The sequence below is a fragment of the Gordionus sp. m RMFG-2023 genome, chromosome 1, assembly GCF_954871325.1.
Source record: "Gordionus sp. m RMFG-2023 chromosome 1, tfGorSpeb1-WG-v2, whole genome shotgun sequence".
NCBI classification, from domain to species: domain Eukaryota; kingdom Metazoa; phylum Nematomorpha; class Gordioida; order Chordodea; family Parachordodidae; genus Gordionus; species Gordionus sp. m RMFG-2023.
In genome coordinates this window covers 44,781,984-44,804,383 of record NC_088775.1, presented here as the reverse complement: position 1 = coordinate 44,804,383, position 22,400 = coordinate 44,781,984, and the positions used below count along the sequence as shown (strand labels likewise).

Here is a 22,400-nt window from a genome sequence, read left to right as displayed (position 1 = left end):
TCGTTTTGAATCTGTGGTAATGTATACTGGGCATTTTGGGGTATAAATTTCATAATTTTATTTAATTCAGGGTCTTTTTGGTGGTGTAGGAAAACATTGCTATAAATAGCCCAGAAGAATAAATTATGTTTTCATCTTTTGCAGCATCCGTAATAATTGTTGAACCAGTTCCACGGAAAGGTAGCTCTTGTATGCTAAGAAATAGCATCAAATCAAATACTGATTTTATATAATATTGATTACGATTAATTTGATCACCCACCAACATTTTAGTTATTTCTGTACCTTTGTTTATATTTTGATTTTTATCATGCCATATTGTAATTGAATTTAAATGAGCTTTTGAGCTCTCGTGTTTTAGCAGTCTCTTCTTGGCAGCTAACGCATTTTTCCAATTTATGAATCCCGTTTGTCCAAATTCATCACTTGGATTACACAAGTATTTCCTACATGGAAAACAAAAGGCAGCGTCAGCTTCTACACTATACTCAACCAGTCTCGGCCTCTATACCAAGATTTTTGAAATGATCTTTGCCTTCTATGGATATCTTTTTTCGCGTAATTGTTTAATTTGATTTGTTCTGGCCAAGGTCACCTGGGATTTGAATTGAACCATTAGAGGACTTTTTTGACACTAAAAATATAATAATTAATAAATTGTAATGAGGGAAAGGGTCATAAATAATAATGGTCATCAGGATGGGCGAAGGAAGGGCATGCTGAATGAACAAACACAAAATTTATCTTGTATTTAAGATACAAGTATTTGCTATACTGTAGTGCCCAACCCTGATGAAGATTATCAGTAAAGTTGGTCAGTAAAATTATAGATATTCAGTATTAAAAACTAGAAAAAGGTCATAAACATTATATCTTTAAAGAATAACAAAAAATATAATATTTTTATATTTATAAATCAATTACTAGTTGCCTCTTGACAATGAGAGACTGAGCTGCTAGATGACGATGATTGAGTCTCTTCGTCTTTATTTGTTTTAAAATCAAAATGTAATAATGAAACACCATAATCTCCTACTCCAATTGATATTGTCAAAAATATATAAATAGAAAAATTTGGGTTAAATTTTAAACTATTTACCATCTTCTCCTCCTGAGTGTAGTGAGGATCATTTTCCAAATTATTAGCTTCATTCATATCTTGAAATATGAGTGAATATATTTATTTTAATAATTAAAATTATTATACAAAAATGATAATATTAATAATAAATGCCTGTCTCTTATTTATATAAAATAAATATATATGAAATAATAATATATAGGTATGGCCTAAATCAATATCATATAAGTCATGAAATAATAATATAAATTTATACTAACTATGAGAAGAATCAGTTTCTGAAATTTCTGATGTAGTATTACTAGTAGTTTGTAGAAGTGATGTTGCTTGACATTTGTTTAACTTTAACTTGAAATAAGAGTTAATAACTGATTGTTTCTTCATAATTTAAAATAAACGCTGTAAAATAAAATAACTGGTTATATATTATAATATAAATGTGATACCTATAAAGATTGTTATACACAACAAAAACAAATGAAAAAAAAATGAATGAATAATTTAATATTGGGTAAAAATAAAACAGGATAGAAAAAAATTTACAAACTGGACATGTTTGTAGAATAAATATTCAAAATTTATTTTAAAAATATAAAAATAATCAATTCTAAATAGACATGTTTTTTGAATATTTTTGAATAAATATTCAAAATTTATATTAAAAATAATCAATTCTAAAAAAAAATTTAAATTGGAGGGGGGGGGGGCAGGGGAATTTTTTTTGTGGGGGGGCGGGCCCCCCTTAGCTACGGCCCTGCATCTATTAACGCATCTAATAATGATTAGCAATAAGCTAAGTATTTTTTTTTAATTTGAGTAATATTATTGTTATTGGCGTCAAATAGCTAAATGAAAAATGTGATGCATATTAGTTAAAAACTGAAATACATATTGTAATTAGGCCATGGCAAAGATATAACATCAGAATCCTAACTATCAGATATATCTATATATAAATAATTTATAAACTTAAGTATAGTAATAGTTAAATATAACTGTCAGAAAGGAAGTGCTGAAAAATACTTGAAGAAAACAGTTATGTAAGATAAAATATATTTAAAAACGAACGCGTCGTTAAAAAAAATAGGTTAACGTTCAAAATTTGCCTATTTACCGTAAAATGAATTTAATTTAATTCTTTACTATTTTTATATCATCAACAGAAAGAGAATCATGCTTTTTATTTTTAGGTTCTCCGATATATTTATGATGTTTTATATTCACATTTATATGTATATAAATAAAGAAGGAATTATCGATTAATTGGCGATAAACTTGCTTTTTATAAATTTTTGATTTGCTTGACCATTTCTTCAATTGAAAGTTCGGAATCTTCGTCTACGTATAAATCTTCCTACAAATAAATTATTTAGAAAAATAAAATCCTCTGTACGCAAGGCAAATTTGTCTATTTTAATGGTAAATAGAAAGTTACTCGATTCAATTTTATTTGCATATTTTTAAATGCTTTGGCATATTGTTTTAAATTATAAAAACTATTATGTATATCGACTACATATATAAGAATTAGAATATTATTAGAAAACAAAACAAGTAATTAAAAATATCAAAAGTGGAAGAAGAAAAAAGGGTTTCTAATATTAGATCCCATTTCGTTCTAGGGTGCTAATTTGGTATTATCTTTAGTAATGACGTGTCTATTGTAACGTTTGGGGTATTTCATTAACCAAAATTTTTCCAACCCTATTTCTATCAGATCTTATGGCCAAAAAAATTGGGGCGGGGCAACTTTACAAAATATTTTTCGATATGTATTGGATAATTTGTATAAAATGTATTTTTGGCTTATCGTAGTAATTGACCAACCGGAATGAGGTTATTAATGTTTTATTTTACTGTAATCTTTAAAAATTTATAAATAAGAATTCGTTTCGTTATTAGAAACTATTTGTACTGGAATACATAATGAAATTTATTTTTATAAGCTCGACGGTCATCCCTGCATTCTAGATAAAGATATTTTTATAGGAAATTTGTTATGTCCAGTAATTGCAATATTAGATATTTTTTACAGCAATATATAATATCGCTGTTAATTCCTGACAACCATAAATATACTTTGGCTAAGGCTTTCATGTTTTCTTATAAAAATAACTTTGATGAAATAAGACAAATAAAAATAAAGCCGCCTATATTATGAATGATAGAAACCTGTTGAAAATCCCATTACTTTATGTCAAGCATGATGATTTTTACTAAAAGGTTGAGGAAAATTATATATATATAATGTTAAGGACTCGTGATATTTGCAGGAAAATATATTTAAAGAACATCAAATATTATCAGTTTGAAAAAAATCTTGAAAAATTTTTTTAATTTTTGATTTCATCTTGAATTATTTTTTATGCATAAAAATTACTATAAAAAAATTTTTTTTTTTAAATTTGATCAAAAATCTCTCTACCTGCAGAGTTGAATAGGTCCGGGAACAGATTCTTTATAAAAAAATGAATCTTAGATACAGATACTAGTAACTTTTGCTAAAATAGAGTATCTTAAATACAAGATACTATTACATTATCATTACCAATTAAATTAGAATAATTTATAAAATACAGTTTTTTATTTATATGTGAAGAAGCTATCATATGCATATAATAAGAATGCATATTTACAATTAATAAAAATGAGAATTAATAATAATAATCAAACTTTAATATTAGTATTAGCCCATTTTTGGCATCGATAGGGAAAGAGAGACTAGTATTTTTAATAGGAGTTGAAATATTAATTTGCAAAAGAGTATTTAAAATAGATTCATTATTTTATAAGATGATCAAATTTTTCAAACAATTTATCATTATACCTTTGCCGTTTCGGCGTACTTAACATTGTGCCAAAACTAAATAACCTTTGAATTGCATATTTTTTAAAAAATTCCATAATAGAAGGATAATAATTAATCATTTATAATGTATTTTGACTTTCTTTAAAATAATTTAAAACCTCCAGTTCAATGTTATTTGTATTATTAAACTCAAAAATAATTACCATTTTCTTTATTAGATGTTTGAGATCTATTGGTGTTATAATTTAAGCTTGATTATAAACTCTGGTAAAGTATTTTCTTATCATCTAACTCAATCCATAAGTTCTTAAATGCCAAAAAAGCCTCGTTATATTCATATTGGAAATTTTTTTTCAAAATCTCTTGCCCATACCATCTTGGGCAAGTTTTTAATAAAGGTAGAGAATATGGTAAACTTGAATTTTTAAGATAACCTATGTCCCTTTTAACCACATATAAATAATATACTTTAATATGTTTAAAAAATTTGTGTTGAACCTTTATCATTTTTTTGTTTATACAGGTTTTAAATTCAGTCTGTACATTATCTTTTTTAACTTTTATTTAAAAAAAATTTCCATCTAAAATTTAAAAAATTGGATTTGATTCAGGGGAACTTATTTTAATAATTTATATTTCACTACCTTCTTCTTCACTACCATGAGCGTTAATCATATTATAAATTAAATATATTACATAAAATTGGTAATGATATTCTATCTAGTTACATTAATCTTTACTTATTTCGTTTTGGTGTTGTTATTTTTTATCTATCTATCTATCTAAATATGAGTTGGAAATTTTCCAGCTAATTATGGTTTTCAATATATTTTAAATATGGAGGAAAAAAATAAAGAAATTAATATAAGATTCCCGAAGAAAATAAAATATATTTTAAACATGAATATTAAAAAGAATCTGTATTTGTATCTTTTGTAAAGATGGAAAAGATACAAGATTCATTTGAGAATAAAGAATCTTAGAAACAGATACTAGTATCTTATTAAAAATATCAAAAAGATTGAATACAAGAAAAAAAAGGATCTTTATCTTAGATATAAGTCGCGGTACTGCCAAACTCTGTCTACCTATATATTATAGATGAAACAATATAATGTGCTCCTGCGTTATAAAGTTTAAAAAAAAGTTAATATATCGGTATAAATGCAAAAATTAAAATAAGCGAACAAATTCAAATCGCGTTAAATAAAAAATAAATTCGAAAGAATTCAAGCAATAAGATTATGAATGTGACGATCAAAAATACGACATCTAGATTGTAAATATAGTTAAAAACAAATATATTAGGGCTGCCCAATATATCACTCGGAGTTATTTTTGAGGTATAGCCCGATATTATTAAAAATCGTATATTTAAAAATAATAAGATAATTTCTCGAAACCGTACCTAGATTAAATATTTAGGTCTATAAGTCTTTTTTTTTCCTTTTTCATCATTTTATGCTTGATTACTTCAAAACAAAAGTAAAAAATATTAGGTTACGTTCAAACTTGATTTTTTGTTTTAACTCCTAATCCATTAAGATATATCTGAGTTTGATTATCGTTTTTTCAATTTTACTCATTTTTTATTTTATTAAAAATATTTATATTTTATCCTATTTTTAGTAACAAATTTATTAAAATTCTTTCCGAGTATAATTTTTTTACAATTTAAACAAACAATTAGAGGGTGTCCTAACTAGAGGTGGGCGCGGGCTTAAATTTTTATTCACGGCCCGCCCGCTCACGGTGGCAATAAAAAAATATCCCGCCCATTCACGCTTAACGCTAAAAAATTTTCGACCCGACCCGCCCAAACAATATTTTGATTCACGCCCGTCACGCCCGAAAATTCACGGTGTTTTTAAATTTTTTAAAATTATTACTTTAATTTTACACTTTTTTGAATTCATTCTATTTATTTCTCTAATTTCATAATCCAAATAACAAAAAATAAATACAATCTATAAATCGAAATTTATTTGGAAAAAGAAGAATGTCCATCTTTTTTTATTTCAATTGTGTACGCCTTTCCTCTAATAAGAGATTGACTACAGAAAATAACTTTTCACTAGAAGCCGAACTTGCAGCTGACAAAATTTTACTCGATAATTTTCTCAAAAAAGGAAATGAATATTCCTGCTTCCAAAACTTCAAAATATTGTCTTGATATTTATCTTATATGAATCTTTTAAGTTCATCCTCACAGCTTTCATCGGTAATGTTGATGCTTCATCAGAATCATCTAGAAATATACAGTCTTTTATAAGTGTAGGATGAATTAGGAAAGTGATAGTTGGTATTGATCATTTAGAATATACGGTTTTTTATAAGTTTAGGTTAAGTTAGGAAAGTTATAAATGTTAGTTGGCATCGACTTATGCATATCATCTAATTTTATATCATTAAGCATTTATAAGATTGTTTTATATATATCATTTTCTTCTTTTATTAAAAACTTAAGTCTTTTGAAATTCGGATCTAGAATTAAGCCTACTGTAGTGACTGCATAATAATCTTTTAAATGAAATCTTGTTCTGTATTTTAAGGTTTAGATTATTATTGTATCACGTTTAGAAGGTTAACAAAATTTTATTAATTTTTGTTTCCATAGAAAAACTTTATTTATTGTGGGACGAGAATCTGCTCTCAGATTATCCGAGCATTCTTTAAATATTGATAAAAATTTATCTAACTTGCGTAAGATGCTGATATCAATTGTGGCTAATCTATTTAATTCTTGCTTTCTAAACAAGTACACCTGTATCACAGAATATGATTTTAAGAAACTCTGTATCATGATATATACAGAGTTCCATCTCGTTATTTTCGCTATTACATATTGTTTAAGGGTGTGGCTTAGTTTTTTATTAGCTGTGTTTGAAATATTGTACTATTTTTTTACACCCTATATATTTAAGGCTATTTGAGTTAAACAATTGTCAAAATATAATGCATAATATTATTTAGTATATGGCATATACATGCTTAGCGTTTCGTCATCTTTGAATGCACTTATAAGATTTGCTCCGTTATCACTCACAACTATACATTTATTTAAGTAATTTTCTACTTCTATATATTCTCCTAAAATTGAATTGACTACACTTTTAATTTTGACTTTTTTTTCATCCATTGCCCTTGTGGCCAAAATAAATGTTTTTAATTAAAATTCTTAATGATAATATGTCCTATAATGGTTAAAAACTTAGATTTTTATAGTCATCTGTCCAAATATCAGTGATTATGGACAAGTAATTATTATCAGGCTTTTAATCTTAAATTTTATTATATGATATATTTTTGGACCTATACTATTCATGTTTTCCAATTCATAACTTTTATATTTTGTTATCCATATGTAACCCAAAATCCTTCACTTTCTGTTGCATTTAAAGATTGAAGATCTTTACAAATAAAATATAACTGACTTTTCAGTAAAAAGTTTAAGCAAAATTTAGCAAACGCGATAAAAAACGCCTAAACATAAAAAGAAAATAAAACTAACAAAATGATACCGGATGTTGTTTATAAAATGCGGAAGATTTTTATTTTTCATAAATTATTCTTTTTTAAAAAAGAACTAAATTAAATAAAAAAATATATAATATAATTATAAAATTGCAAATTTATAATTATAAAATTGCAAATTTATATTTATAAAAAACAATTTTAAAAATTAAAATTTCAGTGATTCACGGGAAATTTATGTTCACGCCCGATCACGCCCGGTGAAAATTTTGGGAAGGTCCGTCACGCCATCGAATTTAAAATTTATTCACACTCACGCCGTGACACGATGGGTCACGCTTAATTTCACGGCCCGCGCCCACCTCTAGTCCTAACTACCGTTTTTTTATTCCTTAAATAAGAGGAGTTTTAAAATTTTGTTCACATTTAATTTAATTTTTAATAATCAAAGGTAAAAAGAAGCAAAATTTATATTACTAAGTTAGGAAAAACTGCAATTTAAAAGTGAACTAGGGTCTCTTATACAAATTTTGACACCTAGCAACTTTGAATAGTTTCTAAAAAAATTAATATCATGATTTTACTATATTTGTAGATTATTCTAAACAACGTATCTTTCAGTGTATTAGTGAAAGACTTTTTAGTGTGGCTAAAAATGTATTAAGCACTGATAAATAATAAAAGCTAACAATAATATTTTATTATTAAATTTAATGATAAACGAATAGTAAATATTTCATTCACTTTAAAATTTGAGCGAATGATCAATTTTGACATTATACATACCTTAAAAGATTATAATAAAAAATTGTATCTGCATTTAGATACCGTAACAACTCTAGTTAAATACCTTATTCTATTAAATCGGGTTAAACCTGTCTGGACCCATCTAGATTGAAACTCATTTATTAAACATTTCTAAACCTGGACCTGAACCAAACGTTGTAGGAACCCTGATAAGTGATAATAAACGCGTATTTGGCAAACCCATTTTTATAAAAAAAATTAAAGTTTTGTTTATTTTTTTATTATATTTATTTAAAAGAACAAGCGAGAGTAATTATTGTTGAGATAATCATCGTCAAATTAAAACAACACTTTATTTAGATATCAAATTTAAATTTAGTTGTTATTACTCATTAATATTTTTGTAGTGATTTTATAAAGTAATTGTAGGGATCCAAACCGAACCTACCGCTAAAAACCGGGTTTTTTTTATTAAACCTAAACCGCTAAAAATTTTTTAGCTGAACCTGAACGAACCTCTAAAATGCCTCTGAACCGGTTCGAGCCTCATGATTGTATGCTTATAAAACAATATGTAAGTTATTATTAGTATATTGAAAATTTTTTAATCATATTCGAATTATTTTAAAGATTATTATCAATCAAATTTGATTGATAAGTGTCAATCATAATTTTTTATAAACTTTAGTTTATTGTTATTTCATAGCATTTTTTAAAATTTTATTATAAATTATACCTAGAGACCAATATAAATTATTTACTATAGTATTATAAATGACACATCAAAATGTAATATTATTTATTGTTAAATAAATATGAAAGGCCATCATGGAGCAAATCTTGAGCCTCACATAAAAAGAAACCACTCTAGAATTTGGATAATATTAAAAAAATCAGAACAAAAGTCTAATAAAATAAAAAAGTTTAAAAATATGGCATAACATGGAATTAAACTTGATTATAAGAGTGGATGATTCTATTGAAGGTGAATCAACGCTGGTTAATATATATTCGCTGAAGAGGATTTAGTAGAAAGTCTTCTTAAAAAAGAATGGTAACAAACAAAATCTGTTACAAAAAATCAATATTTGAAATATTTTAGTTTCTAAATAACCTAAGTTAAATAAAAATATGAATATTTTAGACTATTAGAGAAATCAGAGTAATTGATAGCCAGAATTATGTAAATTGTCTGATATCAAACTGTCAGTGCTGGCTACTCAAGTTAGCATGGAAAGATGTTTTTCAACAAATAAATTTATACTATCTCCTTTTTAATTTGAGTGAAACGAATCTTTAAAATATATTAATTGGGTAGTTCAATAAAATTTTTTTATGTAAATAAAGTTAAATATTGTTTATATTAAAATTAATCATTGGTATTTATTTGTTATATTTATAAATAAATATTATTTTATGTGTAATTGATAAAAATGAAGGTTTAATGTTTTTGTTTTTTATTTTTATGATGAAATAAAAAGATATTATTCCCTATACATAATTTGAATGTAAATTTAAATACAAAAGTGGGCAAACCGGTTTTTAGAGGTTCGAACCGAACCGATAATTTAATTACGAACCGAACCTGAACTATTATTTTTATCCGAACCTGAACCGAACCAATATTCGTTTCGGTTTGGATCCCTGGTAATTTGATAATTTTGTTATTATTATTTTGTAGTATATAAATTGATATTGTTATTTTATACGCCTTAAGTATCATTTTATATTAATATAGATTGGTTTTTTGGATATCTATATATACATATATATGAAAGTAACAAATAAAGATGACAATTATGTTCAGATGATTTGATTTAGTTTTTTTTCCTTCGATGATTTGATTTTAGTAACTTTAGTTAAATAATAAATTATAATTAAATTATACTGTTTTTGTGTTGAATTATTGATATTATTTTAATCATTTTAATTTTAAAAAAAATATCGTATTTGTAAAAAAAATATAGATTATTAGTTTTTTTTGTGGAAAATAAAATATAGGTTTTAGAAGAAGCTTTTGTTTTAAGAACTATCAGGTAATTATTTTTGGTAATAATCAAGTAATTTTGTGGAAACTAATCGTAAAAGAAGTGGTGCTTTTTATTCAACCACGAAGAAGACACTTAGGAAAAATTTAACGCAATGTTAATATAAAAATATACGATCATAAACCATTAGAAAATAAAAAAGGAAATTCGAAATAAAAGATAAATTTTGTTCTGTTAAAATTTAATGTATTGTATTTTGGTAATAATTGCATTAGCATACTTTTTATCATTTATAATTGTGAAAATATTTTTAATAAAATTATTAATTAATTTATTATAAAGTTTAATTCAGAGTTTAAAATTTTTTTAAGTAAAATAAAATTTTAAGATGCTGAATAGGAAAAATTTTAAAACATACAATTATTTTAAAATTAAAAATGTTTCTCACAATTAATTTATTTTGGAAGAGCTATAATCTTAATATTATGGGTTATAATTTATTGATTATAAGAGAAGGAATGGAAATAAAGATACAAATAGAATAAAATTATTAAAACAAATGGAAATAGAAAAAATTGAGGAGTTTTTTAAAAAAATGGAAAAATTATTTAGTGTATGGTGAAAATTGATGGGGAAAAAAATGAAATATTAAAAATACGATTTGAAAAATGAGAATTTGGGATTAATATTAATAAACCATATAGCATTCGAGATTCTAAAAAAGAAAAAGATAAAATTGATAGTATAATGAAAATAAAAAAAACGAAATAAAAAAATTGATAATGTAAAAAAGAGAGTGAAATTAAAAAAATGAAACGGGAAATGAGAGAGGAATGGGAATCTGAAAGGAAAGAGATAGAAGAAATGGAAATAAAAAAAAGAAAGAATGGAAAAAATTGAGTTAGAGAAAAAGAAATACTGCGGGTAGAAATGGCCGAAATGAAAATGAAAATAAAAGAATTGGAGAAAAAAAATGAAATAAAGGGAATAGAACAACATTATGGAAATGATAAAGGGGGAAATGGATTCAAATAGGACGGGGCAAAATGGAGCATGTTATAATTGTGGAAAATATGGCATATAAGCAGAGAATGTAATGAAATAAATAAAAGAATGTTACCGAAGATATGTAAAAGATGTGGAAATAAAGAACATAATGCAGAAGATTGTTACGTTCTGACATATAAGCTGTAAAATGAAAAACAAAAAATTGAGGTTTCGTGTGATTGGAAATTTTGGACATAATCAAGATAAATGTTATAAAAATGGACAAAGAAATTCCAAAGCATTTCCAGCTGTGGAATATATAAAATAAATGAGAGGAAAAATACATGAAAGAAACAATGTGGATGATATAACTGTTTTAAGTGCCGTAATATTGGACATTATGCGAAAATTGTACAGTAGAATGATTGTATGATGGCGAAATAAAAACATTAGGAGGGGTTACATCAAAGAATTCAGTGGATTAAATGAATAAAATTATATGTGAAAATACAATGAATGTTAATAATGAAATAAAAAATGGAGGATGAAAATAAGAATTATGGGGTTTATAAAAATATATTGGGAAATGTAATCCAAGGGAATGTACAAATATGTAATTTAGCGATTTTAACGTTGGAAGATAATAAAAATTATGATCAATGTCTAAGGGTAAAAGTAAATGTAGGAAATAAAGAAATTTCGATGTTATAGGATACAGGGGAAATAATATGTGTTATGACCAAATAAACCTATAATTAAAGATAAAATGAGGGTAAAACAATTGAATGGATCGGAAATTATGGTATTGGGGAAAGTAAATTTACCGTAGTAAATAAAGAAATTATATGTTTGGATCTTTTTGGAAGGAAAAATTGATACAGTTTTGGGATGGAATTGGATATCAAAATTTGGACTGGAAAATAATTTTTGAATATATTCCGAGGGAAAAATAAAGATAATAAAAATAATGAAATACCAAAAACATCTATAAGGTAGATATTAAGAACATGAAAAATAGATTGGTGGAAAATAAGGTTTTAGAGAATATTATAATTGAAAATATGGTAAATAATAATCAAGAAATTTTTGATAATAAGGAAAAAAAAATTGTGGAAAATAAAATGTCAAAGAGTGGGAAAATTAAAAATTTGGTAAATAATTTTGAGGAAATTCAGAAAATAAAAATTATGAGTGATAAAATGGGTCAGGAGAAGCCTGATATTTTGGGTAATAAAGATGACATAAGTATATTATATAGTCAAGGAATTGAGAAAATTCTTGATTTAGAAGTTGATAATATTTCGGTTGATCTGGATGTTGATAATATTTCGACCGAACTCGGGAATTTTATCTGAACCCGAGTTCAACAGGGTTTAGTGTATTGTTTAAAATCATATATTAAAATATTTGTATAATTGTAAATATAAATATTAATAATTCATTTGAGATTTCATAATATTTTTCCCAATAAAGTGAAGTGTTAATAAATTTAAAATTTTACATCATTTATTTTTAATTTTTAACTTATTCTCAAAGATAATTAATTAGAGGAAAATGAAAGTAAACAAGTCAAAGTAAAGATTATAATAGTGGATATTGTTAATTTAAAGAATTCTCAAAATCTAACTTAAAAATTGTTAACAAAGATGTAGGGCAGTTTTTGGAAACTTTTGTATAAATATAATAAAAAATTTATTTTTTATACCAAATTTATGTCTAGTTTTTTTATTATAATTAAAACATTTTTAAACCCGAGCTGAACTCGGAACCAAACCCGGATTCATTTCCCTGAACTGAACCCACTTATTTTTTACCTTAAACCAAACCCGGGCAAAAATTTTGCCGGGTTAGCATCTCTGCATTTAATAATATCAGTGTTGATAAGTAGCGCATTTCTTTTGTAGCATTATGGGATCCAAGGGAACCCCACCTAGACCTTAGTGTCATTTTTTTCCCTGTACCCCATGAAAAGAATAGAAATATTTCATAATCAATCTTTCTAAATTTTATTATTATAATATAACATATTTTATATTATTTTAAAGATTTGACATAATTCATTTAACTATTAGAATTTAACCTAAATGTATTATTATTTTAATTTATCTTAAAATTCAAATATAAAAAAGTAAAATTGTTAATTAAATACTCAATTAACTTAAACTTTTATAGGAATGATACTTATAAAAAAAAGGATCATATTTGAATTGAACTATCTTATGGTAGCAGAATTCCTAAATTTATTAATTTTTTCATGGGTTTATTATTTTTTCAAGATCCATTAATATTCGTAATTCTGAAGGTGCATGCCAAAATAAATAAATTATATATATTTTTTGGCATTATACATTAAATTATACCAATATTTTAGGTCGAGGTAAGATGGACCCGTGTTCGTATTCAAATCTTAATCCTTGTGGGATTGTTTCGTATTTCATCTCATTGCCGAATCCTGGGAGTGATTCGTCTATCACAGTTATACCTTTTTAAAAGATAAAAAAATTAACATTTTCGTTCATATATACTATTTATTCCTTTCCTTCCCAACTCAAATTTCCTCTAAAAAAGTATGCCATATAACCCCATTCATTGCTGGAATGAATCACATGTTCGTCATCGTTAGATGACAAATTATCTTGGACGTTCAATTTACACAAAGTTCCGGGCGAAAGTGATAGTAAATTCTGTCTTTTCACGCACCATTCATCCATGCACAAAGGGTTGGGCTTTAGGTGGGTCTGCGGGAAAAAATCGCACAGAGCGTTGTAACCTAAATACGGTGTCACCTGCCCAAAATTCAGTAATTTTCTGAAAAAATATTAATAAAATGTTCACTTTTATGAATTATAAAAAAAAAGAAAATAGAATTTTGTTTTTTTTTAAATTGATATATATATCAAGACATTAAAAGAATATAATAAATGTAAAAAGGTATATAATCTATTCGTTTATTTTTGATTCAAAAAATTTATATAAAAAGCATGCGCGTAAAAAATTCCACGATAAATAATTATTTATAAAAGGAAGCATTAAAAAGGCTTCTATAATAAAAACAAAAATTATCACTTAGATCATGTCGGGCATTGAACCATGAATAGATGAGTTTAGATTTGCATCTAGCTATGGATATTTATTGGTTAAGATAAAAGCATTTATTGGGATCTCTTACTTTTAATAAGATAAAAAAAATTTAAATTATATAGATTCAGGGCCAAAATTCCCTAAAATGTTCGTAAAGAAGGAAATAAAAACGAAATTGATTAAAATTATCTCCGCTTGAAGAGTCCGGGAGGGAATTGTTCACTGCATATATAGGCTAATTTACTGCCTTTCTTGAAGGATATGTTATGCCATCTGGCCTTTTTCTTACATAATGCTTTTATAAATATCTAGGCAAAAGGGGCTGTGAGGCAGTTGAAGTTGAACCACTCTTCCCCCAATGAAAAATATGATATGGATAAAATAAGTGAACTAATTATTTGAACGTAAACGTAATGACGCTACTAGTGCCGCCGAGAAATCTAAAATAAATCAATCACTTAAGTAAGACTTATTTGTTTGGGGCGTCGTCAACTAAATTTATAAAAATTAACAAGAAAACCTATCGATCCAGGTTTGATTGATTATTTTATTCTAATTATTGTTTGGTGAAGATTAAAATAGGATCATCAAGAAAACTTATCTTAGTTCATGTTTAATAGTTTTAAATTATGATAATTTATTTTTTGCAAAACCTACTACATTGTTAACTTTATGAATAAACTTATTCGAATATTCGTTTTAAATTAATATTAGAGATGAACCGTAATCTACCTTTTTACCACAATCAAAAAATTTTAAATTACCAGGTGGGATCTTATAAAAAATTATTAATTCTTTTATTAGAATGTCAATTAAATTCAATAAAGAAATATATTTAAATTTGTTAGTAAAATTATGTCTTCAACAATAGAACAAATATAATAAATGGGCAGTATTCTATAATTTATTTACATATAGATTTTTTTAAATAGCCGGTTCTTTTAAAAAAACAGGCCGAGTCAAAATATTCATCTCTAATTTTTACAATGAAATACTTTTGAATATTTGATTCGTTTTATTCAAATCATTCTATGATTAGAAATATAGTAGTTATATTATAACAATTTATCAAAGTAACTTCAAACAATTTTGAACTAAGAGCCCAGCTATAATGGCCATAGAAGTGGGCAGACTGGCAGCGCAGACTCCTTCCTTCTTTATAGTTTTTTCGTTTATCCGTTCAGCTACTATCAAAGGCGGCGCACACTTTAAATAAAAAAATTGCATGAATTAATAAATAAGATTGATTAGGGTTTGCGGCCCAGTATACCTATCCATTTTGACTTTCATAAAAAACAAATAATCTTATATAGCTGAATAAATATGAATGAATGCTAAGAATGATAATGGGAGGGTTTAAATGAATTGATTCTTCAGGATGCAGTGGCGTAGCCAAGATTTTCCATATGGGGGTTAAAACTTTTTTGGGGCTTCGCCCTAAGCCCTTTACCCGTCTTTCGACCGTATCCCACCTATAAAAAATTCTTATATATTATTGATCTTTCGGTGGCCTTTATATAATCTCCGTTAAAGTTCGCTGAAGAAGCCCTAATTTTAAAATATGACAATGTTTTGTGCTTTATTAGTATCTAACTTTAACCAGTATAAAGGAAAAAATTATTGGTAACAAGATTTTGGCCAACCTTAAGATTAAGTGACTGAAAGCATTTATTCTATAAATTTTATCAATGTTTCAAGCTTAATTATATATTGACTTAATCCGTTTGGTAGATATTATATAAAGAAATGAAAATTGCCAAAATAGATATCGTGCTAAAATGGAAAATATAAAAAACTACATATCTGGCGTGCACTAATATTTCATGTCTTACTAGTACTTTCAATTCCTCATGAGTACAACCACAAAAAGAAATATAAACAAAATGAAAACTATGGCGTCATGCTTTAAGCAGTGAGCCATGCTTTAATTCTGAAACTTATACTAAACCATTAAGTAGAGCTTAATTATTAATTTTATTGCTTTATTCTGTCTAATAGTTTATTTAAAGAGAAGAATTATTGATATCAAATTTAGAATCATGCCAGAACCCAGAATATAGAAGTTCTAACTATATGGTTTACGTTAATATTTAGTGCCTTATTAATTCTTTAATCAATTTCGCCAGCCATTAAAAAAGTAATAGAATTATAAACCAAAAAATAACTGTGATATAATTAGTGCGTATTTCATAATACTTAAGAGCTTCAACCCGTTTGGTGGATGGTTGAAAAAATTTTTTTTTAGCAAATAAAAAAAATCGTCAAGGAAAATTATAGAAGCAAGAACAATATGCAATGCATTATTAGTATATTCACTAGTTTATCGATCAGTTTTTTCAGCCAATAAATAAAAACTAGTAATAAGCGAAAACAAAAATTAAGGCACGTCTTATGTATAATCTTAAATATCGAATTTTAAATTAAGATTCAAAAATAACTTTCGTCTGAATATAAAAAGGTTTATCATTCTCGATTCAAGATATTTTTGAATCTTATGATTCTTTTATCTTCATAGATGTTATTTTTTTTTCAGTTTGTTTAATAAATATAGAAGTAATTTAAATCTCATTAAACAAGATAGAACGAAAATTCGAAGCACAAAATCAATTTAAAAAATTAAATAAAAGAAATATCGAAAATATGTTTTACTCATTATCATAATAAAAAATCCTATAAGCTTATGAGATTTTAAGTGATTGTAGCTTTGATATATTATTTTTATATTTAATCGGCATAAAAAAGTAGTCAAATAGACTTGTGACATATCTATGCTAAACCTTTGTTGAAATAGGTATAAATTAATAATTGTTTTTCATAATAAATTGACAAAGTAGATTTTAAAAAAGGAATATGACAAATTAGACAAGTTTCTTGCAAAATAATTAAATTAAATTTAAAAATATAAAAATAATCAAATATTGTAGATCTTATTATTTATAAATTAAAAACAAAAAATAGTTGTTTTTTATATTTTAGGCATTTTATATATTCAATTTGATAAATTAAAACTTTTAAAAAAATCCTTTATTCCATTGGGGGGGGGGGTTTATCTCCTAAACGCCCCTCCGTGCCTACGCCACTGTCAGGATGTTTATGTGGGATCACACAAACTAGGTTTGCATGACATTTGATCACTTTATATGAAGTAAGAATAAAAAAATGTATTTTTGGAAATGTCATTGCCTGAATATTGTAGTAAACTCGTTCCCTTGAAATATTTTTTACACTATAAAATCATTAAATTGATATCGATTATCCTAAAAAAATAAGAAAATTATGGGATATACTACCCCTTTTCATTAGAATCGGCCCTATTTTTATGCATTAATTATAAGTGCATCAAAAATTGTCAGCTTATGCATATAAATTTGCCCACTACGCTATGATCACCATCAAGGTTGCCAGGTCATAATTTTAAGATTGCAGGAGAAATTTGATCAAAATTTTGGTATAAATTTGAAAATTGCAAAAATATTTTTAGCAAAATGCCATTTTGGCATACCCCATTTATATCATTTTATAATATTTAACAAAGTAGGTATTGTTTTAAAAGCTTTCATTTCTACTTCTGTGAAGTAGAGTTATTTTATTTATTATACAAAGGAAAATACTTTAATCTGATAAAACGAGTTAATGTTTCTCAAATTTAATATTTAGTAATTTCAAAACGTTAAAACGCTGAAAATTTTAAAAGCGATATATTTTAAATTGAGAAAGAGATAATATCTCTGGGTGTTGATTAAACAATTGCGAAGTCTCCCGCTGGTAGTGGGAGGCCTAGGAACCCTGATTACCATATTGTTCTCCCTTGTTAATTTTTCTATTATATATTTTTAAATTAAAAATCGTCTGAAATTTTTTTTGTACTTACTATATATTATAATTTAATTAGTTTAACATCTTTTATGTATTTTCTTCATATGGGTAGAGATCATAAATCACAAGTATTCAAATTCGTGAGATCATTATTAACATATCCAAGAGAAATTCTGGCATAAAGATAGGAAATCAATTAGCCATAAGTTGATTTAACATAAATATAAAAATAATGGGGTTTTTAAGGCTATTCATAATGCAGAACGAAAATCAACTTGCCTCTTCTTTAGATAATATCGGGATAAATTTCTGTAAACTAGAATGTATCAACGAAGATTGCACTCAATCAAATATCCCTTCCATAATGTAGCAAAATGATCTTTTGAAATTTTGTTCACTTCACATCATACGATTTTATATAGACTAAGAAGTAGCCATTTTACGAAATAAAGATTATATTGGGCTTTAAAATATGTAAATTGGGCTTTAAAATATGTAAATTGGACAAAAAACAATAGTAATATAAGCTAAATAAGCCTTTCGTTAGTATAAAATAGGGTAATAAAAATAGATATAAAGCGTCCATTCCAATGGCATACAAAAAACCATTAAGTTTCCAAATACTTAATGGTATGAAGGTGCATGAGTGAAGGCTCGAGATCAGGTTTGCCTGGTATATCACCATAATTTTTTGAAAAGTGAAAATCTACCATGCTCAACTCATCTGCCACATTAAATCTCCTACAATTTAAAAATAATCATAAATAATGTTTTAAAATTATTTTATAAGTTAAATCTTTATTCGATTCTTCGTTATTTTACCCTTTTCATTTTAGGGATCTTGCAATCATTTATAGTGGCTTATTAACATCTTATCTTGATAATTAATTTTAAAAACAAGTTTTTTGAAGTCTTTTGCTCAACCGTATATCTGGTTGATTGATGCAAATGTGATCTTTAAGTTATCAATCTGGAATATTTTCGTATACTTACAAAAATCCTCATCGTTTTTTAGATTACCAAGAGATTTGATATATTGACTATTGTCAATCATCGTAACAAACTTAAGAGACAGTTAGAAAGAATCTGTAAAATAAATAGATAATTTTATTTGATATCATAAAAAATTATTCTTTCGATCTAACTATGCATTTTATCGATTTCATGTATATTTGAATGTCTCGACCCATTTCTGAAAATTTTTGCGTAATACTTCTAATTTGAAGGATGATTTACCAAATAATGTAGTAAAGCAAAAGGAAAATCTTGAAAAATTAATTTTCAAAGCAGAGGAGATATCTTTCCGCTAGGTATACTAATATCCTTTCGATGACTACACCGCACAAATCCCGGTAAAAATCTCTAAAAAAAATACCAGAACAAAGGCGCCCCGAACAAAAAGACACTGGACAAAAATACCAACAGATAAAAATCAACCGGACAAAAGTACCCTAGTTTTAGAAAAAATATTAAATGTTTAAGAAGAAATTTTTAAAATTACCCCATTTTGCATTTTAAACTCTTTCTAAAATTGGCGTCTTTTTGTCCAGGATTCTAGCGAATAATTTAGAGATCTGCAAAAGCAGGCCCGGTCCGGCCCGAACGGGCTTTGGGCCGGGTCAGGCTATTTTTTAAAAAAAATCGGGTTCGGGTTGGGTCGAACCTAATATTTTTTAAGAAAATTTGAGCCGGGTCGGGTCAGAAATTTTTTTAAATATATGTAAATTTATCAATTTTGAATTTTTTATGTAAAATATAAATATTTGATTTTATTTACAGAAACTAGACCCCACATAACATATATCGTTTATTTTAAGTAATTATAAAAATTAATTTCTATATTTAAATAAATTCGGGCCGGCAAAACTTTTTAAAAAATTTTGGATTAGGGCCAGGCCGGGTAAAACTTTTTTAAAAAAATTTTGGGCCGGGCTGGGCTTGAAAAATTAGGCCCAATGCAGATCAATATAACATATTCATTTGCTGATATTTCAATGCACTATTAGATTATAAGTTTTTGATTTTTGTTTATAAAAAAATGAGATATTTAAATTTGGCTCATATCATGGCTTATATTCTTTGTCATTATTCATTCGATGGACATTTCTTTGTTCTCTTCTAAAAGAATATTTCTTCGTTTTTTTATAAATAATTGCAAAGTTATCGGTTCGTTTTATTATATACTCTTTATGAATGTCACATTCATCATTTTAGGATGATCAAACTCAAAATTGAAATTGTACACTATATGTTTTGGTAGGCATGCAATAAAACGGATTTAGTATTTTTTTGTATCCTAATCATGTTCTGATGTAAATAATCTTTTTTTTCTTCCTTTCTTCGTTAATCTTTTTTTTTAGAATGTTTGCTTTTTTTTAGTCCGAAATAAGAAAGATTATATCTTCTTTTTTTCGAAGAAATATAAAATTGTTTGTTATATATTTAAAATTGACAGAAAGAAAATTGTTTATATACTCTCGTACTTTTGTTTCTTTATAGTTAAAATGATAAAAGTAACAAAATTTTCGCAATATCACATTTAACCCTAATTCTCTGTTTTTTACAATGCGTCGTATTGGCTAAAAAAAATGACTGTCACTCAAATCGATCCAGCTAAAAAAATTATTAGAGATAATTTTATTTTAACTTTATTTATTAACTTGTTGTCTTCGCCACCACCTTCTCCTGATCTCAATCCTATGGCGTTTATTCACGAGTGCAACAAAAATATTTATATTTAGCAGAGTAGGACGATAATTATGCAATAAAAACTATTTCGCGAAACCTATATCACGGAAACATTATAGCGAATTTAAGATCAGAGGTTAATATTGCGATAATTGTCAATAATGGCTATTTTATTTTGAAATATTTATTTTTATGATCATATTAATTGAATAATATTTTTGAAAAAATATGTACAAGATTGTTCCAATGATAGAGTTTTTAATTTTATTTTAGCCTTAATAAATTTATATAATGATTAATGAACTATTTGGTTTATAAAACTTATAATTGGAATTAAAAAAATTTGCTATCTTGCCCTATGCTTTTCCTCGAAGTCTTGTTACATAAGAATCGCGCACATTAATATATTAATCATTGAGTTCATTAGTTAAACCTTGATCCTTATTGGCGAAATTGATATCTGGGTTGCGCCAATCTATATAGTCTTAGTAGGTATTTAATATTTATAAAATTCATCAATCAGTTTTGCCAGTCAATAACCAAAAACATTATAAGCTATTGGATTGTCTTTATCGAATTTTGAATGGAGATTTAAAAATAAATTATATCCAAGTATTAGGGATTTCAATATTTTCAATCTTATGATTTCACAATTTTTATAGATATTTTTTATCTCTTGTTTACTTAGAAATATAATATTAGTTCAAAAAATTTGATAGGAACTTGAATCTAATATTAAGATGTAGTTTTAAGCATGAAGTTTGCCAAACTTTAGCGAGCACTAATTCTGAAGCTTAAGCCAATAGCTAAATTACAATACATATAGATTAGTGCTACAGCATATATTATTTTTTTCCCCTTAATTACTCATAATCAAAACTATTTAAATTATTTTTTACTGAATTCCCTAAAGATGATTTTGCTAAGTAAATATTTTAATTTTCTCAGAATTTAATTTTTCTTAGAAAATATAATATATCACTCATAATTTTTTATAATTTCTTTTATTTTTTTATTACATAACTCGGAAAATTCAATAAAAAAAATTCTAAGATTATTTAAAAAATTACATAGCAAAATCTTCTATGATTTTTAAAAATAATCTGAGATCAGCAAAAATTCTTAGCTTTCAGCATTTTTTATCTTGATTGGGGAAAATATTTGCTAAAATTTACCTTTAATAGCATAAAGCACATTTTAAAAATTTATGTTGGAAAGGGAGGGGGGGGGGTAAATTTAGGGTAAAAACTTGAATCAAAATGTCCCCTCTGTAATTACAACTATGGGTGAAAGAGATCAGAAAGAAATTGGGTAATTTATTTTCTATCACATCATATAAGGGTTGGCTTACTTAATAGACAATAAATGATAAAATATCCTTAAAATATTTCGCGTTTATGATTTAAGGAACTTTGGTGGGTAAATTGATATTGAGTATTTTGTTTTCCTTTAAATAAATGAATTCGCAATATATTTACTGTTTCGTGGTAATGCACTCACGATAATGATTTCGCACAAATACATCGCCGTAGAAATATTACTATAAAGGATTCGCGATAAAAGTTTCATTAAAATCTATTCGCGGTTATGGTTTCACAGAAATAGATCCGTGATAATAGGTTCGCGATATTGTCTTCGCTATAAATGTTTCGTCGAAAAAAATTCTAATAATTGGATTCAGAATATTACCTTTCTAAAAAATTTGTTCGTGACAATGAATTGACCTGAT

The 22,400-nt window shown here is 26.0% G+C and overlaps 1 protein-coding gene across 1 annotated transcript in view; it reads right to left on the bottom strand.

Annotated features, from left to right (window-relative positions):
- Nucleotides 1–2,266: 2,266 nt before the first annotated feature.
- LOC135922901 (ubiquitin-like modifier-activating enzyme 5) overlaps nucleotides 2,267–22,400 on the bottom strand; it is a 31,678-nt gene continuing 11,544 nt past the window's right edge. The window contains exons 7-10 of the mRNA XM_065457415.1: nucleotides 15,246–15,373; nucleotides 13,668–13,894; nucleotides 13,447–13,568; nucleotides 2,267–2,435 (exon numbers count right to left, since the gene is read on the bottom strand). Of these exons, the coding sequence (XP_065313487.1) occupies nucleotides 2,364–2,435; nucleotides 13,447–13,568; nucleotides 13,668–13,894; nucleotides 15,246–15,373 (549 nt within the window). The 3' untranslated portion in view covers nucleotides 2,267–2,363. The remainder of the gene's footprint in view (nucleotides 2,436–13,446; nucleotides 13,569–13,667; nucleotides 13,895–15,245; nucleotides 15,374–22,400) is intronic.